A 20,398-nucleotide genomic window follows, 5' to 3' on the forward strand; every position below is an offset into this window, starting at 1 on the left:
ATATAAGAAAAAGACCCAAAAATCAGAACTGTCCCTATAAAGTCAGGACATCTGGTCACCCTAACTGGAAAAATTAGAGACAATGGTTTCAAAGAAACACTGAATAAGCATCTCAAAAATACACAGAGCCAAGATTTCAAAAACAGATGCCTAAAATCAGGCCCGTGTCCAAATTTAGACACCCATGTTTGCTCAGCACTTTTGAAAATCAGGCCACCAATGAATGTAAGAGCCTGACTTCAAGCACTCATTTTTTTAAATGTTAGACTTAATTTTCCATGATAAATATTTCAATTTCTTAATCTGTTCTGGATGGAGAGCAATTGAGAACATGTTTTCTAGCAACATGATCCATCCGTGCTCTGTGTAAGAGCATACAAAGCACTCTGTTAATTGGTTGCTAACATACTCTGTGCACTGTATTAGTAAAGTAGGTGGTCTGTCTTCCCATATGTCACTCATTTTTCTAGCCTAGAGTAGGCAGTAGCATGTTGAAACTTTCTTTCTGAACTGTAGAAGATTTGGGTGGTATGTGAAATGTTTAATCATGGAATTAAGTAAGACAAAGCTTTGTTATTCCTTTAAGTTATGTGACTATTATAGGATTCATTATGCAAAACAGAAGGCAGATGTCCCATCATTTCATCAAATTTCTCCATAAATCTGCTAGCTGGACACCATGCAAATGCTTATTCTAGAAATGGATTCGCTAAATATGTGAGTAACAAAAGCTCCTCTTTGTTATCATCTTTTGCACTTTCTCAGACATTGTTACAGCTCAGTGCACCCATATAATATTTATTTTCTCTGATTTTTTCTGTGCTGTGCCATTCGCCACACAAGCAAATGCTGTTAGAAGCCAGTCATCTCACTGAACTGCACACAAGACCTGGTAGTAAGGGGGGTGAACTTTAAGCACCTAGACATCTGTTGGAAATGTAAAACACAAAATCTAGGACAACCTTTTGTTTCAGAAAGTGAAGCAAGTAACCAGAGGGACAGCCATTTTAGATTTGATTCTGACCAACAGGGAGAATTGGTGGCAAATCTGATGGTGAAAAGTAATGAGGGTGAAAGTGATTATGAAATAATAGAGTTCATGATTCTAAATAAAGGAAGCAGTGACAGTAGCAAAATAAGGACAATGGACTTCAAAAAAAAAAGAAAAGAAAAAAGCAGACTAACAAATGCAAAGAACTGTTAGGTAAGATTCCATGGGAAGAAAATCTAAGAGGATAAGGAGTTCATGAGAGCAGGCCATTTCTCAAAGAGATTAGAAGTCACAATTGCAAAACTATCCTAACGCGAAGGAAAGCTAGGAAGAACAGTACGAAGCCAGTATAGCTCCAGCAGGAGCTCTTTAATGACTGGGTCCAGTACTATTCAGTATTTTCATTGATGACTTGCATAATGGGAGTAGAAATTTGCTGATGACACCAAGCTGGTTGGGGCTGTGAGCACTTTGAAGGTTTTGATTAGAATTCAAAACAACCTTGACAAATTGGAGAACTGGTCTGAATTAAACAAGATGTAATTCAATAAAGAAAACTGAAAAGCACTTCACTTAGGAAGGAAAAAATCAAATGTACAACTACAAAATGGGGAAAAGACGGTTACTCACCTTTGTAACTGTTGTTCTTCGAGATGTGTTGCTCACATCCATTCCAGTTAGGTGTGCGCGCCGCGCGTGCACGTTCGTCGGAAACTTTTTACCCTAGCAACTCCAGTGGGCCGGCAGGTCGCCCCCTGGAGTGGCGCCGCCATGGCGCCCAATATATATCCCTGCCGGCCCGCCCGCTCCTCAGTTCCTTCTTGCCGGCTACTCCGACAGTGGGGAAGGAGGGCGGGTGTGGAATGGATGTGAGCAACACATCTCGAAGAACAACAGTTACAAAGGTGAGTAACCGTCTTTTCTTCTTCGAGTGATTGCTCACATCCATTCCAGTTAGGTGACTCCCAAGCCATACCTAGGCGGTGGGGTCGGAGTGAGAAGTCGCGGCCCGGAGCACTGCAGTTCCGAAGGCCGCATCCTCCCTCGACTGCTGGACCAGGGCGTAGTGGGAAGCAAAGGTGTGGACCGATGACCAGGTCGCTGCCCGACAGATCTCCTGGATGGGCACACGGGCTAGGAAAGCCAGCGACGACGCCTGCGCCCTGGTAGAATGCGCAGTCACACGGCCCGTAGGGACATGGGCCAAGTCATAACAAGTCCTGATACAGGACGTAACCCAAGAGGATATCCTCTGGGAGGAGATAGGAAGACCTTTCATACGATCTGTTACCGCCACGAAAAGTTGGGGGGATTTTCGGAAGGGCTTAGTCCTCTCTATGTAGAACGCGAGAGCCCTACGGACATCCAGCGAGTGGAGCTGCTGCTCCCTGCCTGAGGAGTGAGGTTTTGGGAAAAAAACCGGAAGGAAAATCTCTTGGTTGATATGAAAGGCTGAGACCACCTTGGGCAGAAAAGCAGGGTGTGGCCTCAGCTGCACCTTATCCTTGTGGAAGACCGTATATGGGGGGTCTACCACCAGAGCTCGGAGCTCCGACACCCGTCTAGCTGAGGTGATAGCCACTAGAAAGGCAGTTTTCCAAGAGAGGTAGAGCAGGGAGCAAGTAGCTAACGGCTCAAAGGGGGGCCCCATGAGCCGGGACAACACCAGGTTAAGATCCCAGGTTGGAGCAGGGGGACGGACGTTAGGGAATAAACGTTCCAGCCCTTTAAGGAATCTCGACACCGTCGGGTGAGAAAAAACGGAGCGACCGTCCGCACCCGGGTGAAAGGTGGAGATAGCTGCTAGGTGGACTCGCAACGACGATAAGGCCAGACCTTGCCCTTTGAGGGACAAAACGTAGTCTAAGATTTCGGATACCGAAACTTCCATAGGGCGGAGATTTCTCTCTACGCACCAACAGGAGAAGCGCTTCCATTTCGCAGAATATGTGGCTCTTGTGGACGGTTTCCTACTGCTCAAGAGCACCTCTCTCACAGGCGTAGAGCAGCGCAGCTCGGAACCAGTCAGCCACGCAGGAGCCACGCCGCTAGGTGCAGCGACTGCAGGTCTGGGTGACAGAGGGTCCCGTGGTCCTGGGTAATCAGGTCCGGATGAAGGGGCAGGGGAACTGGGTCGGCTATGGCCAAGTCCAGCAGCATGGTGTACCAGTGCTGCCTGGGCCACGCCGGGGCCACCATGATCACGAGAGCCCTGTCCCTGCGCACCTTCAGGAGGACCTTGTGGACCAGAGGGAACGGGGGAAATGCATAGTACAGGTGGGTCGACCACTGGATGAGGAAGGCATCCGCTATCGACCCCGGCTCCCTGCCCTGAAAGGAGCAGAACGCTTGGCACTTCCTGTTCCCCTTGGACGCGAAGAGGTCCACCCGGGGATAACCCCACCTCCGGAAAATGGAGGAGAGCGACGTCCGGGCGAAGGGACCACTCGTGTGACAGGAAGGATCTGCTCAATCGATCCGCCAGCGTGTTCCGTACTCCGGGAAGGAAGGAAGCCCTGAGGTGAATGGAGTGGGCTACGCAAAAGTCCCAGAGTCGTATCGCCTCGAGGCACAGGGAGGAGGACCTGGTGCCGCCCTGCTTGTTGATATAATACATGGTCGTCGTGTTGTCCGTGAACACGGCTACACAACGACCCTGAAGCTGATGACAAAACGTTTGGCAAGCAAGGCGGACCGCTCTCAACTCCCTCATGTTGATGTGTAGCCCCACCTCCTCCTGGGACCATAGGCCCTGCGTCCGCAGGGTCCCTAGGTGGGCCCCCCAGCCTAGATCTGAGGCATCCGTTGTCAGGGATACCGAGGGCTGAGACGGGTGAAAGGGAAGACCCGCACACAATACGGACTGGTCCAACCACCAGCCGAGGGAATCTAAGACCTTCTGGGGGATTGTGATTAACATGTCTAACGGTTGCCTTGGCCTGTAATGACTGATAAGCCACAGCTGGAGAGGCCTCATGCGGAGCCGAGCGTAGTCGGTCACAAAAGTGCACGCCGCCATGTGGCCTAACAGGGTTAGACATGTCCTCACTGACGTCAACGGGGCTGACCGCAAGCGTTGAACGATCGCCGCCATGGTCTGGAACCGCTGCCGAGGCAGCGAGGCCCTGCCCACAGTGGCGTCCAGGACGGCCCCGATAAATTCCACCTTCTGAGTGGGCCTCAGGGTGGACTTGTCTGTGTTTATCAAGAGGCCCAGACTCGCAAACATGCCGGTGATCACGCGGACATGGCTGTTCACCTGCTGTTCCGACGTGCCCCGAATCAACCAATCGTCCAGATAAGGGAACACGTGGACACGGTTGCGCCGAATATGCGCCACGACAACTGCCATGCATTTTGTAAACACCCTCGGGGCCGTGGACAGGCCAAACGGGAGGACCGCAAATTGATAATGACGAGCCCCCACAACGAAGCGGAGGAAGCGTCTGTGGCGTGGCCAAATGGCAACGTGGAAATACGCGTCCTGCATGTCGAGGGCGGCGTACCAGTCTCCCGGATCCAGGGATGGAATAATGGTCCCCAGGGATACCATGCGGAACTTCAACTTCACGAGGTATTTGTTGAGCTCTCGCAGGTCGAGGATAGGCCTGAGGCCCCCCTTGGCCTTGGGGATCAGAAAATAGCGGGAATAAAACCCCTTGCCTTTCTCGTTTTCGGGAACCGCCTCTATAGCTCCTTTGCTGAGGAGCGTCTGCACCTCCTGCCGAAGGAATTGCTCGTGAGAGGGGTCCCTGAAGAGGGACGAGGAAGGAGGGCGGGAAGGAGGAAACGAAACAAACTGCAGGCGGTACCCCGTCTGCACCACGCTTAAGACCCAGCGGTCCGATGTTATTTGGGACCACGCCGGGAGGAAAAACGAAAGGCGGTTGGAAAACGGGGGGGAAGGATCCATAGGGGAAACTGTTACTGCGCCCTCGAGCGCACCTTCAAAATGAAGGCTTAGGACCAGGCGGGGGTTTTGAGGAGCCTTGGTTCTGCCCCCCTTGGTTCCCCGACTGCCTGCGCCTCCCGTTTCTGCCGCGGCGCCTGTAAAGGTCCTGCCGCTGGCGGAACTGGGAAAACGGCCTGCGTTGTTGTTGTTGTTGTTGTTGCGGCCGGAAGGATCTACGCTGCGTCACGGGAGTGTGCATCCCGAGGGACCGCATAACGACTCGGTTGTCTTTCAGACTCTTGAGTCTGGGGTCTGTTTTGTCAGAAAATAGGCCCTGGCCTTCGAAAGGAAGGTCTTGTATAGTATGCTGGAGTTCCGGCGGAAGGCCGGAAACCTGCAGCCAGGAGATGCGACGCATCGTAACTCCTGACGCAAGGGTACGGGCAGCCGAGTCCGCAGCGTCCAAGGAGGCTTGCAAGGCCGTGCGTGCGACCTTCTTGCCCTCGTCCAAGATGGCCGTGAACTCTTGGCGAGCATCCTGTGGCAGCAGCTCCTTAAATTTGTCCACTGCCACCCAGGAATCAAAGGCATATCTGCTCAGCAGGGCCTGCTGGTTGGAGACCCTGAGCTGCAGCGCCCCAGCCGAATACACCTTACGGCCAAGGAGGTCCATCCGCCTGGCCTCTCTGGACTTGGGGGCCGGAGCCTCCTGGCCGTGACGCTCCCTATCGTTCACCGATTGCACTACCAGTGAACCGGGAGTGGGGTGAACATGTAGATATTCATAGCCCCTAGAAGGGGCCATGTACTTTCTCTCGACTCCTTTCGCTGTCGGAGGGATGGAGGCCGGGGACTGCCAGATAGTATTGGCATTGGCCTGGATGGTCCGTATAAAGGGCAGGGCGACCCTGGTGGGAGCATCAGAAGAGAGGATGGTAACAATTGGGTCCTCTATCTCCGAGACCTCCTCTGCCTGCAGATTCAGGTTTTGAGCCAATCGCCTGAGGAGGTCCTGGTGCGCCCTAAGATCCAGCAGGGGGGGACTGTTGGAGGAGGTACCCGCCACCGCCTCATCCGCGGAGGAGGATGATGAGACCCCAGGCACAATAGTGTCCAACTGAGGGTCTTCCTCAGCCCTCGCCTCTGTCTCCGGAGCCACAGCGGAGTCCTGCTGTTTGGACCCTTCGTCCCCTTCCGGGGAGGGAGGGGGGCGAGACAAGGAGGCTTCAGGGGCCCTACGCTCCGCAGTCGCCGGCCTAGCAGGGAGCTGCTGGGGGCCCTGGGCCTGATGGTACGCCCAGGGTGTCCAGAATCCCCACTGTTGAGGGCCTTGGTCCTGCAGCGGCGGATCAGCAAACAGCGCCACCTGCCGGTCGGTGCCCAGCGCATAGCCGCTGTCCGCCTGGGAGGATACGGACGGCTGCCTCGAGGGCCACGGTGGGGCCGACCCTGGATAGTACGGGTCTGCGCGGGCCGGCACAGAGGATCGTCTCGGTGCCGGGGACCGGTGCCGGGAGTCATATCGGTGCCGGGAGCGGGACCGGGACCGGGATCTGTCACGGTGCCGGGCGCCGCTTCGGTGCCGGGCACCGCTTCGGTGCCGGGACTACTACCAGCTCGGTGCCGGGAGATCGACCGGGACCGGGACCTGCCACCAGCTCGGTGCCGGGAGGTCGACCGGGATCTGCCACCAGCTCGGTGCCGGGAGGTCGACCGGTGCGGCGAGTAGCGTCGGGACCTGCTCCTGGAGTCGCGGTGCCGGTGTCGGCTGGAGCCTGACCGCGACCGTCTCGATGCCGACCGGTGCCGCGAGTGCGACCGGTACCGCTGAGGGGAGCGGTGCCGGGACTGCGAGCGGCGTCGGGATCTGGAGCGCCCAAGACGTCGGGACCTGGATCGGGAACGACTGTCTGTGGGCGGTGCCGACATCATGGGCTTGCCTCTGGACGCGACCCGCACCGGAGGTACCGGGGGTGGCAGCCGAGTAGGCTCCGTCAGGGCAATAAGGTCCCGAGCCGAGGCGAAGGTCTCCGGTGTGGATGGGACCACTATCTCAACCCCAGATCTCATGGGGGAGCTCGGCGGCACCGGACTCAACGGACCCGCCGGGCCCGGAGTCAACGGTGCTAACGGTGCCGGCGGCGCCGCGGCCGATGTCGAGGCCGGGCGCTCTAGCCGGGTCTGCCTGGCCGGAGTATTAGACTTCGACGGCCTTGGCTCTGGCTCCAGTGCCGGAGAGGGTCGGTGCCGAGGAGTCTTCTCGGTGCCGGAGCGATCCGGTGCCGGTGCCGATACCACGGCCTGCGAAGCCGTCGGGTCAAGTGCCGCCTCCATCAGGAGAGTTCGGAGCCTTTGATCCCTCTCCTTCTTTGTCCTCGGCTTAAAGGCCTTACAGATGCGGCACTTGTCAGATCTGTGCGATTCCCCGAGGCACTTCAGGCACGCTTCGTGGGGATCGCTGGTAGGCATGGGCTTCTTGCAGGCCGCACACTGCTTGAAGCCCGGCGAACCAGGCATGAGCCCGGTGCCGGGTGCCGGGAAGGGCTAAGCCCCCGGCGAAGAAGTACTTTACAACTAATTAACTTAACTATCAACTTAACAGACTATTTAACAACTGTAATAGAACTAGAGAATAACAATAGATAACGATAGATAACTAGGAGAGCTAGGGACGTGGAGGACAGCTATGCCGCGCTCCACAGTTCCAACGACCGACACGGCGGTAAGAAGGAACTGAGGAGCGGGCGGGCCGGCAGGGATATATATTGGGCGCCATGGCGGCGCCACTCCAGGGGGCGACCTGCCGGCCCACTGGAGTTGCTAGGGTAAAAAGTTTCCGACGAACGTGCACGCGCGGCGCGCACACCTAACTGGAATGGATGTGAGCAATCACTCGAAGAATAATAAATGGCTAGATGATCTGGGGGTTATAGTAGATCATACATGGAATATAAGTGAGTGGTGTGATGCGGAGGTGAAAAAGGCTACTATCATTCTGGGGTGTATTAACAGGGGTATTGTATATATGATATCAGATGTAATTGTCCTACTCTACTCAGCACTGGTGTGGCCTCAGCTGGAGTAGTGTCCACTTCTGAGCACCACACTTTAGCAAAGGTGTGAACAAACTGGAGAGAGTCCAGAGGAGAGCAAGAAAAATGATAAAAAGTTTAGAAAATCTGAGCTATGAAGAAAGGTTAAAAAAGCCTGGGCCTGTTTAGTCTTGAGAAAGGACAAATGAGGGGAAACCTGATAACAGTCTTCAAAATATGTTAAGGGTTGTTATAAAGAGGATGGTGATCAATTGTTCTCCATTTCCACTGGAAGTAGGACAAGAAGTTATGGGCTTATAACTCCAGCAAGAGAGATTTATATGAGATATTAGGAAAATCTTTCTTACTATAAGGATAGTTAAGCTCTGGAATAGGCTTCCAAAGGAGGTTGTATAATCCCCATCATTGGACATTTTAAAAAACAAGTGGGACAAACACCTGTTAGGGATAATCTAGGTTTGCTTGGTCCTGTCAGAGTGCACGGGGGTGGACTTGATGACTTATCAAAGTCCCTTCCAGCCCTACGTTTTTTATGATTTTTTTATCATTATGAACATTTAGTCTGTCTTCTTGCATAACACAGGAAGTCTGACTAAATTTACACAGGATTTCTCCTAGTAATTCATGCATCAAGCCCATAATTACTGGCTGCACATGTCTTTTAGAAAGCCATCCCGTCTTGATGTAAAGACTTCAGGTGAGAGTGAATCCAACAAATTCCTAAATAAATGGTCCCAATTATTAATTCCCATCACTGTTAAAATGTTGTGCCTAATTTTAATCTGAATGTTTTAGCTTCATCTTCCAACCACTGGATCTTGTTAAGTCTGTCTGCTAGATTGAAGAAACATTAGTCACCTCTTACTCTTCTCCTTCATAAACTATAAAGACTGAGATTTGAAGTCTCTCACTGTAAAGGCATGTTTTCCAGACTTGAAATCATTCTTGCAGCTCTTTTCCAAACCCTTTGCAATTTTAAACATCTTTCTTGAAGTGTGGACACCAGAACTGGACACAGTATGCCATATACAAAGGTAATATAACCTGTCTACTTGTACTTGATCTTACCCTGTTTATACATTCAAGTGGTACATTCAGTGTTCCCCCAAAACTGTATATTTTGTATTGAGCCAGATACAAACTCCACTGAGCACTACATTTTTGTATAGGATTGCGTGTGTTTGTGTCGGGGGATGAGGGGGGTTATGAATGTTGTGAGAGGTGTGCAGGGAGGACTGTGTGTGTGCATGCACACATGGGGGGGTTATATGCGTGTGTGTTGAAGACTGCGCACAGGGTGGGGGGTTGTGTGTGTGTGCAAGTCCATGTGGGGGTGTGGTGAGGGGTCTGGGGGGGTATTGGAGTGTATGTAAGTGTGCGTGGTGAGATGTGGTGCGTGTACGTGGTGAGGGTTGGGGGGAGGGGCAGGGTATGGATTTGGGGTGAGGAGTCTGAAGGGGTGTCTATGGGAAGGCTGAGAAACATTCAGGGGAATTGTGTATGGGTGGGTGGGGTGCACATGTGTATGCATCACACACTACTCCCTGTCCGCACCAGTGGCAGGGTCCCAAAGGAAGATGATTCGCTCTGCAGCAGCTGCCTGAGGAGCCTAGCCAGGGGTCTGTATCTGGAGGGTGGGGGTGGTGTCAGACTGCACTTCCCTGCGGCTGGGGGTTTCAGACCACCCACCACCACCCCAGGTGCACCCAGGAAGGGGCCCTGGCTGCAGCTCCCTCTGCTCCCACTCCCACTGTGTCCCTGGAAACCAACTGCCAGGCATGTGGGTGGGCTGGGGCATCAGTACGTTGGCCTGATTGGGTTACAGCTCTGCAGCCTGCACTGCCCTGGGCTGGGCTGACAAGGCACAGCCCGTCCAGGCCCCTCACCTGAGCTCTTGCACAAGGTCCATTCCGGAGCTACCACCCCTTCCCAGCTGCGTGTGTCCCCATCCCGAAACACTCCCAACTCCCCTAGAGTGAGGAGGTGATGGGGGGCACACATGCCATGTCACAGGGTAGCGGGACCAAGCAGAACAGGTTCTTAAAGGGTCATGCCATATCCCTTCTAGGGCCACACTGAGGAGATGTGAGCAGCAGGGATTCGGACCTGCGCCATATACACAAGACTGCTGCACCACTGGGCAGTTTAAAGGGAACATTGCTCGCATTCGCCCTCTTAGCTACAGCATCACCCCAGGAGCTCAGGTTTAGCTGGTGAACCAGCATGACCGCTGCATCCTCTACAGAGTCCCTGCTTCCCAGGACATATCCCCCATTCTGTCTCACAGGGAAGGCTAAGATATTGATAAAGGTGCTAAGTAAATATATACACTTAAATTACCATTTTAATAAAAAAACTTTTGTCATTTAATTTTCTCAAAGATGCAAACCCTCAGTTCACAACTGCAAACCTTACCTGAAACCTCTAATTTATCCACTGCCTCCAATTTTGGCAAGGCCATGGACCGCGGAGGCATCTCTAAGTTAGGGATTGACTTCATGATATTGGCCTGTGCCTCTTCTAAAAGTTTTTCAAACTCCTTTCCATTATAGTGATCAAGGTTCTGTCTTTTCTCTTCCCATTTCTTTTCTGCTTTCTAAAAAGAAGTATAGCATTCGGTTAGTGTTCTGATTTCATCAGTCTCTACTCTGTTATTTCTACACCTCCAAATATAAACATTATGAATCAAAACTGGTTAGATTTCTTCAGCATTGGTCTGTAGTGAGGTAACAGAAGTTTCTGATTTCAGTTTGGTTTTTAGTGAGCAACATTTCACATAAAAAATTGACTGCCTACTGTTCAGCACACTTTAACATACTGTAAGCGTCTACTGCTCTTGCCTCCAGAATTCAGCTAGCACCATCGTTTCCTATAGAGCACTCCTTGCAAGTCAAATCAGCCTGAGAAAACTTACAGACTGCATTACCTCCCATGGGTTTCTTTCTGAACTACTGCAGGCACAAAACATTTACTCAAAAATTGAAGGAAAGCTATTATTTATTTGTTGGCAAGTCTCTGTGCCTCAGTTTCCTTATCTGTAAAATGGGGATAATAATACCCATCACTTCACAAGGGTATTTGTAATGCACTTTGAGATACACAGACAAAAAATGCTATAGCCATGCAAAATAGTGTTTAATGTTTAAAAACAGACAATGCCTGCTACATATTGTTTTAAAAACACACATCATAGTTAACATTGTGCTCACCCTGGTGTAAGCATTTGGGGTAACATGTTGCTAGGAACAACTACAAACAAAAAGCGTTGACAAAGCTCCATACGGGAGCAATAATTGTTTCTTTTTTAAAAAACTGATGAAAAATGCTCTGGCTCCAGATTAATTTACTTAGTTCGCTGTTTATTTTTGTTTTGTGATGGAGGCTACACATACTTTACTCATTGCATCAAAAAGTTATCTACCTGCACTGTAGCTTATGTAAGTATTTCTTGTGACTTCTTATAGCAACACACAGCAGATGCTGACCTGCAGATAGGGTCCAGAATATTTAGCCACTGCTTAAGGAGAAAGCCCTTAACAGCATGTTGTTTTTCCCTCAACAGCCCCAACTGGAAATTCCATGTTAAAGTGACATAGAAAAATAATCAAGCATTAGAAAATATGGAAATACACAGTGCTAAGGTCACCCAAACATCTTTAATTCTGCTCCTGTGTCTTCCCAACACCAAGCCGCCATAAGGAAGTCCTAGACACGCTGTGTGTCATCTTCCCATCAGTGACTCAAAATTGAGAGGTGACCTAACTGGGATTCCTTACTCGAGTAGATGGCCTGATCAGGCACACCTTTAATGGAAAGTGTTATAGAGCTACAGCAAAATACTCCAGCCATCTTTAAGACCAAATGCAGTGAAAGGAAAAAGGGAGGCCTTTAAATATCTTAATCAAAAGACCACATTCTGGAAGATTGGTCAAAACATCCCCCAATCCCAAAAGTATATAGGATTTCAAATTTAGAAGTGTGGCTACAATGCACTGCCTGCCATGTTACCATGACACTTAACAGACAAATACTTTTAACATGGTAAGGACTGGATTCAAATTAGGTAGATTACACACCTGGAGCATGGGATGATGGGGGAAATCATACTTGTGTATCACAAAAATGTGAAGGGCCAGAGCTGTGTACTACACAGCTCCCCAACTTCACAAAATTCCAGTTGTGTGGGTGACCTTACTGAGCATTTCCATACTTTTTAATATATATATAAAATCTTACCTAGGCATTTCCAGGCTGATGTTAAATCCTCCACTTAGCCCACTCCTGAAAAAATCCTACTTTAATCACTTAACCCCTGCCCAATAGTAACAGAAGGGGATTTATAGGTTTCACTCCTGGTTAACATGATTTTTAGTTTGGGATTTAAAAGAAAATAATCATCTGACTTTAGTAATCATTTCTTCAGTGTCAATAGAGCACTCAGAAACGGCACCTCAGGCTTTTGTCTTTTTTTAATGACACTACATTTTGTCTTGGTTCAAAATAAGGGGTAAGATTTTCAGAAGTGCTTATGGAAGTTATGGGCCCAACTCCCATGGACTTTCCTTTGGATATTGGACACCTAGGTCCACTGATATTTTGAAAATCCTACCTAAGGTTCCAAATGCATGCTGGCAGCACCCAGTAAAGCCAAGCCTGGGCCCAAAGAGAATATCACTGGTTAAAGAGAATACACTGTACCTCAATTGATACAGCTCGGTTCCTGGTACTTGCACTGTGAATTTCTTCAATAAAAAGGCTTTGCATTACGGAACCATTGACCTGCGGTGACTGAGATGTCTGTGATTGCTGGGTTGCTGCTGTGGACTCCAGTACAGTGACTGGCATGGTGGGGGTGTGATGGCTTGTTGCTGACAAAGCTACAGAATGGCTGGTGACCGAAGGTGAATTCTGGGTATGGTTGACCAGTGCTGAAGAGTGCTGATACTGATGTATGACTACGGGAGAGCTCTGTACATGATGAACTGTCATTAAGGGTAGAACTTCTGACTTGACTGAAGACCCTTGCAGCTCTGCTGTAACTCCAGCTATGGTTTGCTGTGGGTATCCAGGGACACGTATTAGCTCTTCTTGATTTTTCAGAACTTCGGTAGCTGTTGCCTTTTCCATGGCACTGTATTGCGTGACTTGAGAAGGATCCACGCCCTTCAGCAGACCTTCTGTAACATGTCTATCAAAACAAATCACACACATCAGCATTCATTATTTATTAAATTTGCATATAATTAGTCCAGTCATTTGCTATATATTAACTTTATTGGCTGTAATCTGCATACAAAATATATTTTTGGCAAAAACTCTCTTTTCTCCCACCCAATTGGAAACAGAAATCAATTTGGTAATTTTCAAGTGTGAGGAAACTAGAAATTAAAAGGTTATAGGTGTGACATTGCACTGCATATATGTTATGGAAATATACTAATGAGTGTGAATATAATGTAACTGGAATATGCTTCATGCAAAAGGTCTCTTGTAAGGTATCATTACAAAGCTTATAATCTACTGAGTGTTTTCATCATATTTGTATGTATCATTCTTGTATCTAAAGCTAGAAATATGAAGTATTACTCTAAAGTCCTATTGTAACTATGCAAAGTTTGGGCCATTAATAATGGCTTGGAATCTTAATGGCTCCCATTAACCAGGACAATTGGTTGTAAATGGCTCTGTTTACGTGTAAGCCTTCCTGTGTTCATGTAAGTCAGGCTGGGAAGAATGGAGGCTTGGGATCTCACAGGACATGTGACCATGTCACCTGGTACTGGAATTCATCTTAAACCTCAGAGGTGTAGCCATGTTAGTCTGGATCTGTAAAAGCGGCAAAGAGTTCTGTGACATGCTCCAATACGTTTGTTAATCGATAAAATGCCACAGAACTCTTTGTATCTTGAACCTGGGGCTTTTCCATTTAGAAGGAGGGGGTAGGGACCCAGAAAGACAAAAGATTCCCTCCTTGTGCCAAGGCTATAAAAGGAGCTGGAAATAACAAGAACTGTACCAGGGGAAAGGATTGGACCCAGCCTAAGAAGGAGTCTAGTCTGTGAAAGAAGCTTATTGGAACATCTCTGAGGGTGAGATTTACCTGTATTCAGTTTCTTAAATGTATTAGGCTTAGACTTGCGTGTTTTGTTTTATTTTGCTTGGTAACTTACTTTGTTCTGTCTATTATTACTTGAAACCACTTAAATCCTACTTTTTATACTTAATAAAATCACTTTTGTTTATTAATTAACCCTGAGTAAGTGATTAATACCTGCAGGAGCAAACAGCTGTGCATATCCCTCTATCAGTGTTGCAGAGGGCAGCCAATTTATGAGTTTACCCTGTATAAGCTTTATACGATGTAAAATGGATTTATTTGCGGTATGGATCCCATTGGGAACTGAGTGTCTGGTGCTGGAGATGGGTGACTTGCTGAGCAGTTATTGGTTAAAGTCTGCAGCTTTGTGGGCATGGACTAGCCCCTGGGTTTGTGTTGCAGCAGACTAGCATGTCTAGCTAAACAAGGCAGGGTTCTGGAGTCCCAAGCTGACAAAGAAAACGGGCTTAGAGGTAGTTTCAGCACATCAGGTGACAGTCCCAAGGGGGTCTCTGTGACTGAATCCATCACAATCAGTATTTTCTGATAAAAGCATGGCAGAATAAATTAATAATTAATAGAGTCAGAGAAATTAGAATAGAAAAGACAGTTTAGATGAGCTAGTCCATCCCTCTGCCAATACAGGAATATCTCTTCTAAGATATTTTCTAGAATAAAGATGCCAATCTTAAGCCTTAAACTCATCTTGCTTTGTTTCTCTCTTTCACACACACACAACATAGATTTTGCTATAGCGTAGGTGTTTAGCTGAAAGTTACTAAAATAATATACTTTGATCCCTTGGTGCTGACTATTTCAGGGTTGCCACTGGCAAGAAAATTCAATTTTCATTACCTCACAAAATTAGCATTTGTTTGCTGCTCATATTTTCTGACAAACATGGATAATAATTGTACTTAGTGGTTGAAAAATCTCAAGTATGGCTAATATGTTTCTGTCACATCTCTCATTTCCAAAGCCCAGAATAAAGAATTCCATGAAACCACGAGCAAACCCCAAAATATATGCTATTTGTTTCCCATTCTTTAGTAAAAAACAAAACTTGTTAGTGATGCTGTGACGAACTGGGAATGTTCTTAATGTTTTCTCTGAATGCTGTGTGGGTGCCTCAGTTTCCCCTATGCAGTTCTTAAGTATCTAGGTGGTGGGATAAGGGTGTATGGTTGCTGCAGAGCAGAGGGCCAGTGTACATAAATGCCCGACACACTGTCTCCTAGCAACTGATGGCCTGGGCCCCTCCCCTGCAAAGGTGCCAACTGAAGGTGGTGGAAACAAAGAGATCAAGTGACCTCCTGGCCCGGGAAAGAGACAAAGGCCAGAAAGGAGGGGCTGGAGGGGGTTTCAGTTTGGAGCTGGCTGGGGATGAGGAGTGAAGCGCAGACGTGGGGGTCTGCCTTGCTGGGCCCCAGAATAGACCTGGTGGAGGAGTCTTGTTGTTTGTACCTACAAGCTCTGTTTTAGACCGTGTTCCTGTCATCTAATAAACCTCTGTTTTACTGGCTGCCTCAGTCACATCTGACTGCGAAGTAGGGGTGCATGCAGGACCCTGTGACTTTCCCAGGACCCTGCCTGGGCAGACTCGCTGTGGGAAGTGCACGGCGGGGAATATGCTGAATGCTCCAAGGACAGACCCACGAGGTGAAGCCGTGTGAGCTTCTTGCCCTGAAGACAGTCTACTCCAAGGGAGAGGAGGCTCCCCAAAGTCCTGACTGGCTTTGTGGGAGCAGGTCCAGAGCATCGTCCGGGGACTCTGTGACAAATGCTAACATCATGTTAGCGATGCTTTGTGTTAGCTATTTCTTAGTGTTATATTTTGGGAGATTCATGCTGTGCACTCAAAGTATGCCTGATCTAACACCAATTGTTGTAAAATGTCTACAACCGATTGGGTTAGAGATGGGCACAAACACACATTGTATGGCTCCTGAGTTAAATGTCCCCAACAGTCAAGGATGTCTTGGTCAGGGGTTTGGATTCAACCTATCCCTAGTTAGGGTCTACTAGACTATTGTAGCTGCTTTAGACAGAGACTTTACATGGAACAACTGAAGTCACAATTTTCAGTATGTGGTTAGGAAGTTCTAAGAGGAACCCATATTTAACCCCCAGCTCTTGGCACTCCAGACTGAACCTCTAGGGGCCCTTACAGAAGGACTACAACAATAATGGCTAGCAAGATCCTCTGACCTCATTTCCCAGCGTGCTTGGAGTCAGGGGTGGGGATAGAAGGAATTAGAAAGCCTTGCTGGTGTGGTTTGGACAAGAAGGTCACTGGATCAACAACAAGCCAGAGTTATACAGCCCCAGTGAGGGAGTAGCCTGACTCTACTACCAATGAACCGAGTTTAGTCTCAGTTTTAGTTTGGAAGCTGAGAGAGACAGCACAGCTCAGGGAAGTTTCTGCTAAACTCTCACTCCTCGCTAAGGGAGATTTTGGACTTCTATAAGACTTCAACTGCATGGATCAGGCAGTTCCAACACTGAAGTGACCAGCATCCAGTAGAGTGAGAGAGAGACAACCTGGCACTAGTTACCAAGAGCCAGCCAAGACCCCAGGAGAATTCCAGACCAGGGTACAGCAAGTCCAGCAGGGAGAGGACCCTGCCAACCCAGGGGACTTCATTCTAAGCTGACAAATGCTACAGCACAGCAACACTCCATCTCAGGACATTCAACATCAGCCTACCATCTGCCTCAAGGAGGTGCCTCAGAGAGTGCCAGAGGCTGGTGAGTGTTAGGAAATGGAGAACTGGCTTTTTCATAAATGGATTAGTTAACCATAACCCTTTCCTTCCCCTATTTTCCTGTTCCCAGTAAGGCCCCCCCTTTATTATACTATTATTTTTGGTCTGCTATTTCTTTGCTGGGGTTTGTTTTCATGTATCTTATTATCCCCTATGTACAGGGCTTTTACACTGCTTGCTCTTCCTTCTCAAGAGACAGCACCCTGTGTATTGCCACAGTGAGGAGTCACCAGGGGTCAAAAAAAAAACCCAGGACCCAACCCATGCAAAGAGTGGGGAAAAGTTGCTCCAGGTATTGGTGATAGCAAGCACTAGAGAGAGAAAAGCTATGCCTCAGAGGAGGGGCTACACATACAACCCTATAAACAAGTCGTGGCTCTGAAAACCTTTTGACTCTGAATGGAAAAGGCTTTGCAGTGCTCCTTGCTGGAACTGTTCAGAGTTCTGAAAAACAACTCACCTCCTCAGCGTGGTAAGGATATCTGTCATGCTGCGGACTCGTTTCAGCAAGCTGTCTAGTTTATGGGGCTCCTCCTTCAGAAACCTCACGGCTTCCACTTCAATGCGGAGAATCGCCCGCATTTTATTCTGCAATGTCGGAAACTCACCTACGAAAACAAGAACCACCAAGTTCAAGAGAAAGTGACAAATGCTTTTTTTTTTTTTTTAAGAGTTGGATACATGTAAGTGTATTCAACAGTTACGTATCTGCCTGCACACAGAGATCACACACTCAGACCCCAAGACCTTTAATTGATTTTTTGAAGAAGGCAAAGACCAATTTTCAGATCAAGACACAAACCTACATCACTCCCAAGTGTTAGAACAATCAAACCAAACATAAAAGGGAAACTACACCTTTGAGGGTGGCGACAGCTTCTCCTACTTGCCGCAGAAGAAAAGCCCCATCTTCAACATCTTTCAACGTCACTATCTTGTTGGTGGCAGTAGAGTCCTTCTTCAGCTCTTCAACAAAAGCTTCTAGCTCACTGTTTAAAAAAACAAGCAGAAATAGAACCTGAACTGAGTTTTGTTTTGTTTTGTGAAAATAGTTAGAATTGAATGGACAAATCTGGATCAGAAATATCACAGCACCTTAAAACTGCTACTGACCCCTTACTAGCTTGATTCTGAAAATAACAATGAGTGCCTAAAAGGAGGGTGTGTGAGAGAGCTAGAACTCCAGATTCCCAGCAGGGCAACTTCCTCTCAACACACTGGGGTTTTGGAATATGCTGAGGATAATAAAATACCCAGAGGCAGTACATGTTATGAGAGGTTTTGCAAGGAACAGGCCACCATGTGAATACGCTGCCCTGACACCAAGGGGCACAAATGACAAACAAACTGTAGCACTGTGTGACTACCTCAGAACAAACGCACAACCCCTGTCCCCCAAGTCATGAATATTTGTTCTGATAAAAACCTGCCTCCATTCACACTCATTTTGTGACCACTTTCACTGCATATTTTAGCTGAGTTTACTAGCAGCAATATTCTCAGAAACAGCAAATGTTATGTTAATACTAGAGAATATCCTGAATACATTGAACTGATACATGTAAGTAATCACCTCTGAATCCTGAGTCTAAGAGTTACATGCATCCATTCAGTGACAAGCATGTGACTTACATGTCCAATTAAAATTGACACCAGAGCTTGACTATCAAATACATGTCACAAACACCTCATTAACAATCCACAGACCGAGGTTATTTGTACAAACTATTTGTCAGATAAGAGCAAATACCAAATTATATCTGAGAAAATCATAAGCTGCTCTTGGACAATTCAAAAACAGGAGTGGACACAGATGTGTTGAATTCAGCATTCATCTATCCATGCCTCAGTTTCTCCATTTGTAAAATGGGGCTAATTATATTTACCTCTTTTGTAAACCACTTTGAGTTCTATGGATGACAAGTGCTATTTAAGAGCTAGGTAATAACAACAACAATCAGTGACTGTATGAGACAGCCAGGCACTCAGGTATTGCAGTGACGGGCATGATACAAACACCTAGACAGATATGAGAGAGCCGTATTACACTGTTCAGCTGTCAAGAAAAGAGTGAGGAAATAGACAAAAGATTGAAAAAGGCATAAGCAGCCCAACTAATTAATTATGGAAAGCCAAGGAACAAATAGCAGCTTTTTGGGACTCCAGCACCTGTGTCCTGCACTCTGCCCTTATAAATGCATGCCTTTGCTCCACAATATCTCTACCCTAAGGACTAATCCTTGGGGCAGGATATGGCGAGCGAATACAGCATGTGAATTTCACAGTGCTCCTCTTAACTTCCATCTAGTCAGCACTCAACCTTTGTTATATAGCTGACACCGATGAATGCCTCCCACCAATTGTTTGCAGTGCTGTTGTAGCGACCTGAAGAAAAGAGCTCTCTGTAGCTCAAAAGCTTGTCTCTTTCACCATCAGCAGTCAGCCAATACAAGATATTACCTCATCCCCCCCTTGTCTCTCCCACCAGTTGCACACTCTTTGGATTCTACATTAGGGACAGTGCTGTGCTCTAGTCACATTTGAGATGCTGAGAGCTGACTAGAACTCGTTATCCCTAAGAAGAGTTTACTTGCTCCTTGTGAGCAGGCAGGGTCTGAAATGTACAAAAACCCTGTTTACAAAGATCTGGAGAGAAGGATTTGTGTTATTTCAATCTGGCTGCGCGCCAGAATGGAGCAGATGTGAATAAGACACACCTAAGCTGAGAGATCTCACTTTAGGAACACCAGCCTGGAAGGTCTCCCAATACAAATGCAGATGAGAGAAAACATCTCGCTTATTAACACAGGGATGATGAATCTCAAAAGAGGCCAGTAGGTGGCACCAACTGAATGATATTCTTCTGCTTTTACAGGGAACGAGGTAGTCGAATTTAAAACACTACAACACATATCTACTTCTCCTACATTTGCGTTCACAATAAAGAAGACACAAACAGCAGGATATCACCTCAAGAACAGAGCCAACACAGGAAGGATTTTGCATAAAAACCTCAGCTTTCCATCATCAAGCCCAGAAAATGTTGCTGTGAGCTCAAACCCTCTGGTAGGAGGTTGTTGCACAATCAAGGACCATTGATAGCTCTGTCACGCGTACCTGTGAACTTCATCTGGTTGAACAATGGCTTCAATGGCCCTGATACAACCAGCTGCCTCAGAGTCAGGAATAGAAAAGAAGCTTCTCTGAAATCTGAGTCCTATGCTACTGGAGACCTCAAAATTAGGACCAGAACTTTGAATTGGCTCCTGGCTTGAATGGGGAGACAGTAGGAGGCATGGAGCAGGACAATCATCTTTTGGCATGTAAGGGCCACTGTCACACAGACAGGGGTAAGGGAGACATCTAAATAGCAGGGGATGGTGTCTGTCTCACTTTTGTTCACATAGAGAGAGTTCTTTCCAGACTTTGGTACGAAAATGTGGGTTACACCAGATAGTAACATATAACAGTTTTTTCTAACTGCAATTACACATGATAATAAGCATTTGAACATAACAGAGAAATTTAGAATATATTTTAAATATATTGTTATATCTGGTTTGAAATAATATATTCATACCAAATTCAGGGTGCTGGAAC

The 20,398-nt window shown here is 47.7% G+C and overlaps 1 protein-coding gene across 16 annotated transcripts in view; it reads right to left on the bottom strand.

Annotated features, from left to right (window-relative positions):
* Positions 1–20,398, bottom strand: part of KIAA1217 (KIAA1217 ortholog) — a 276,578-nt gene that overhangs the window by 23,080 nt on the left and 233,100 nt on the right. For all 16 annotated transcript variants that reach the window (XR_003998770.1, XR_003998769.1, XM_030550358.1 and 13 more), the window contains 4 exons: positions 17,657–17,787; positions 17,259–17,406; positions 12,635–13,124; positions 10,352–10,532 (listed from right to left, as the gene is read on the bottom strand). Coding sequence is in view for 14 of the 16 variants with exons in the window: in XM_030550358.1 (XP_030406218.1) it covers positions 10,352–10,532; positions 12,635–13,124; positions 17,259–17,406; positions 17,657–17,787 (950 nt within the window). In the remaining 2 variants the exon portion in view is untranslated. The remainder of the gene's footprint in view (positions 1–10,351; positions 10,533–12,634; positions 13,125–17,258; positions 17,407–17,656; positions 17,788–20,398) is intronic.

The sequence above is a fragment of the Gopherus evgoodei genome, chromosome 2 (assembly GCF_007399415.2).
Source record: "Gopherus evgoodei ecotype Sinaloan lineage chromosome 2, rGopEvg1_v1.p, whole genome shotgun sequence".
NCBI classification, from domain to species: domain Eukaryota; kingdom Metazoa; phylum Chordata; order Testudines; family Testudinidae; genus Gopherus; species Gopherus evgoodei.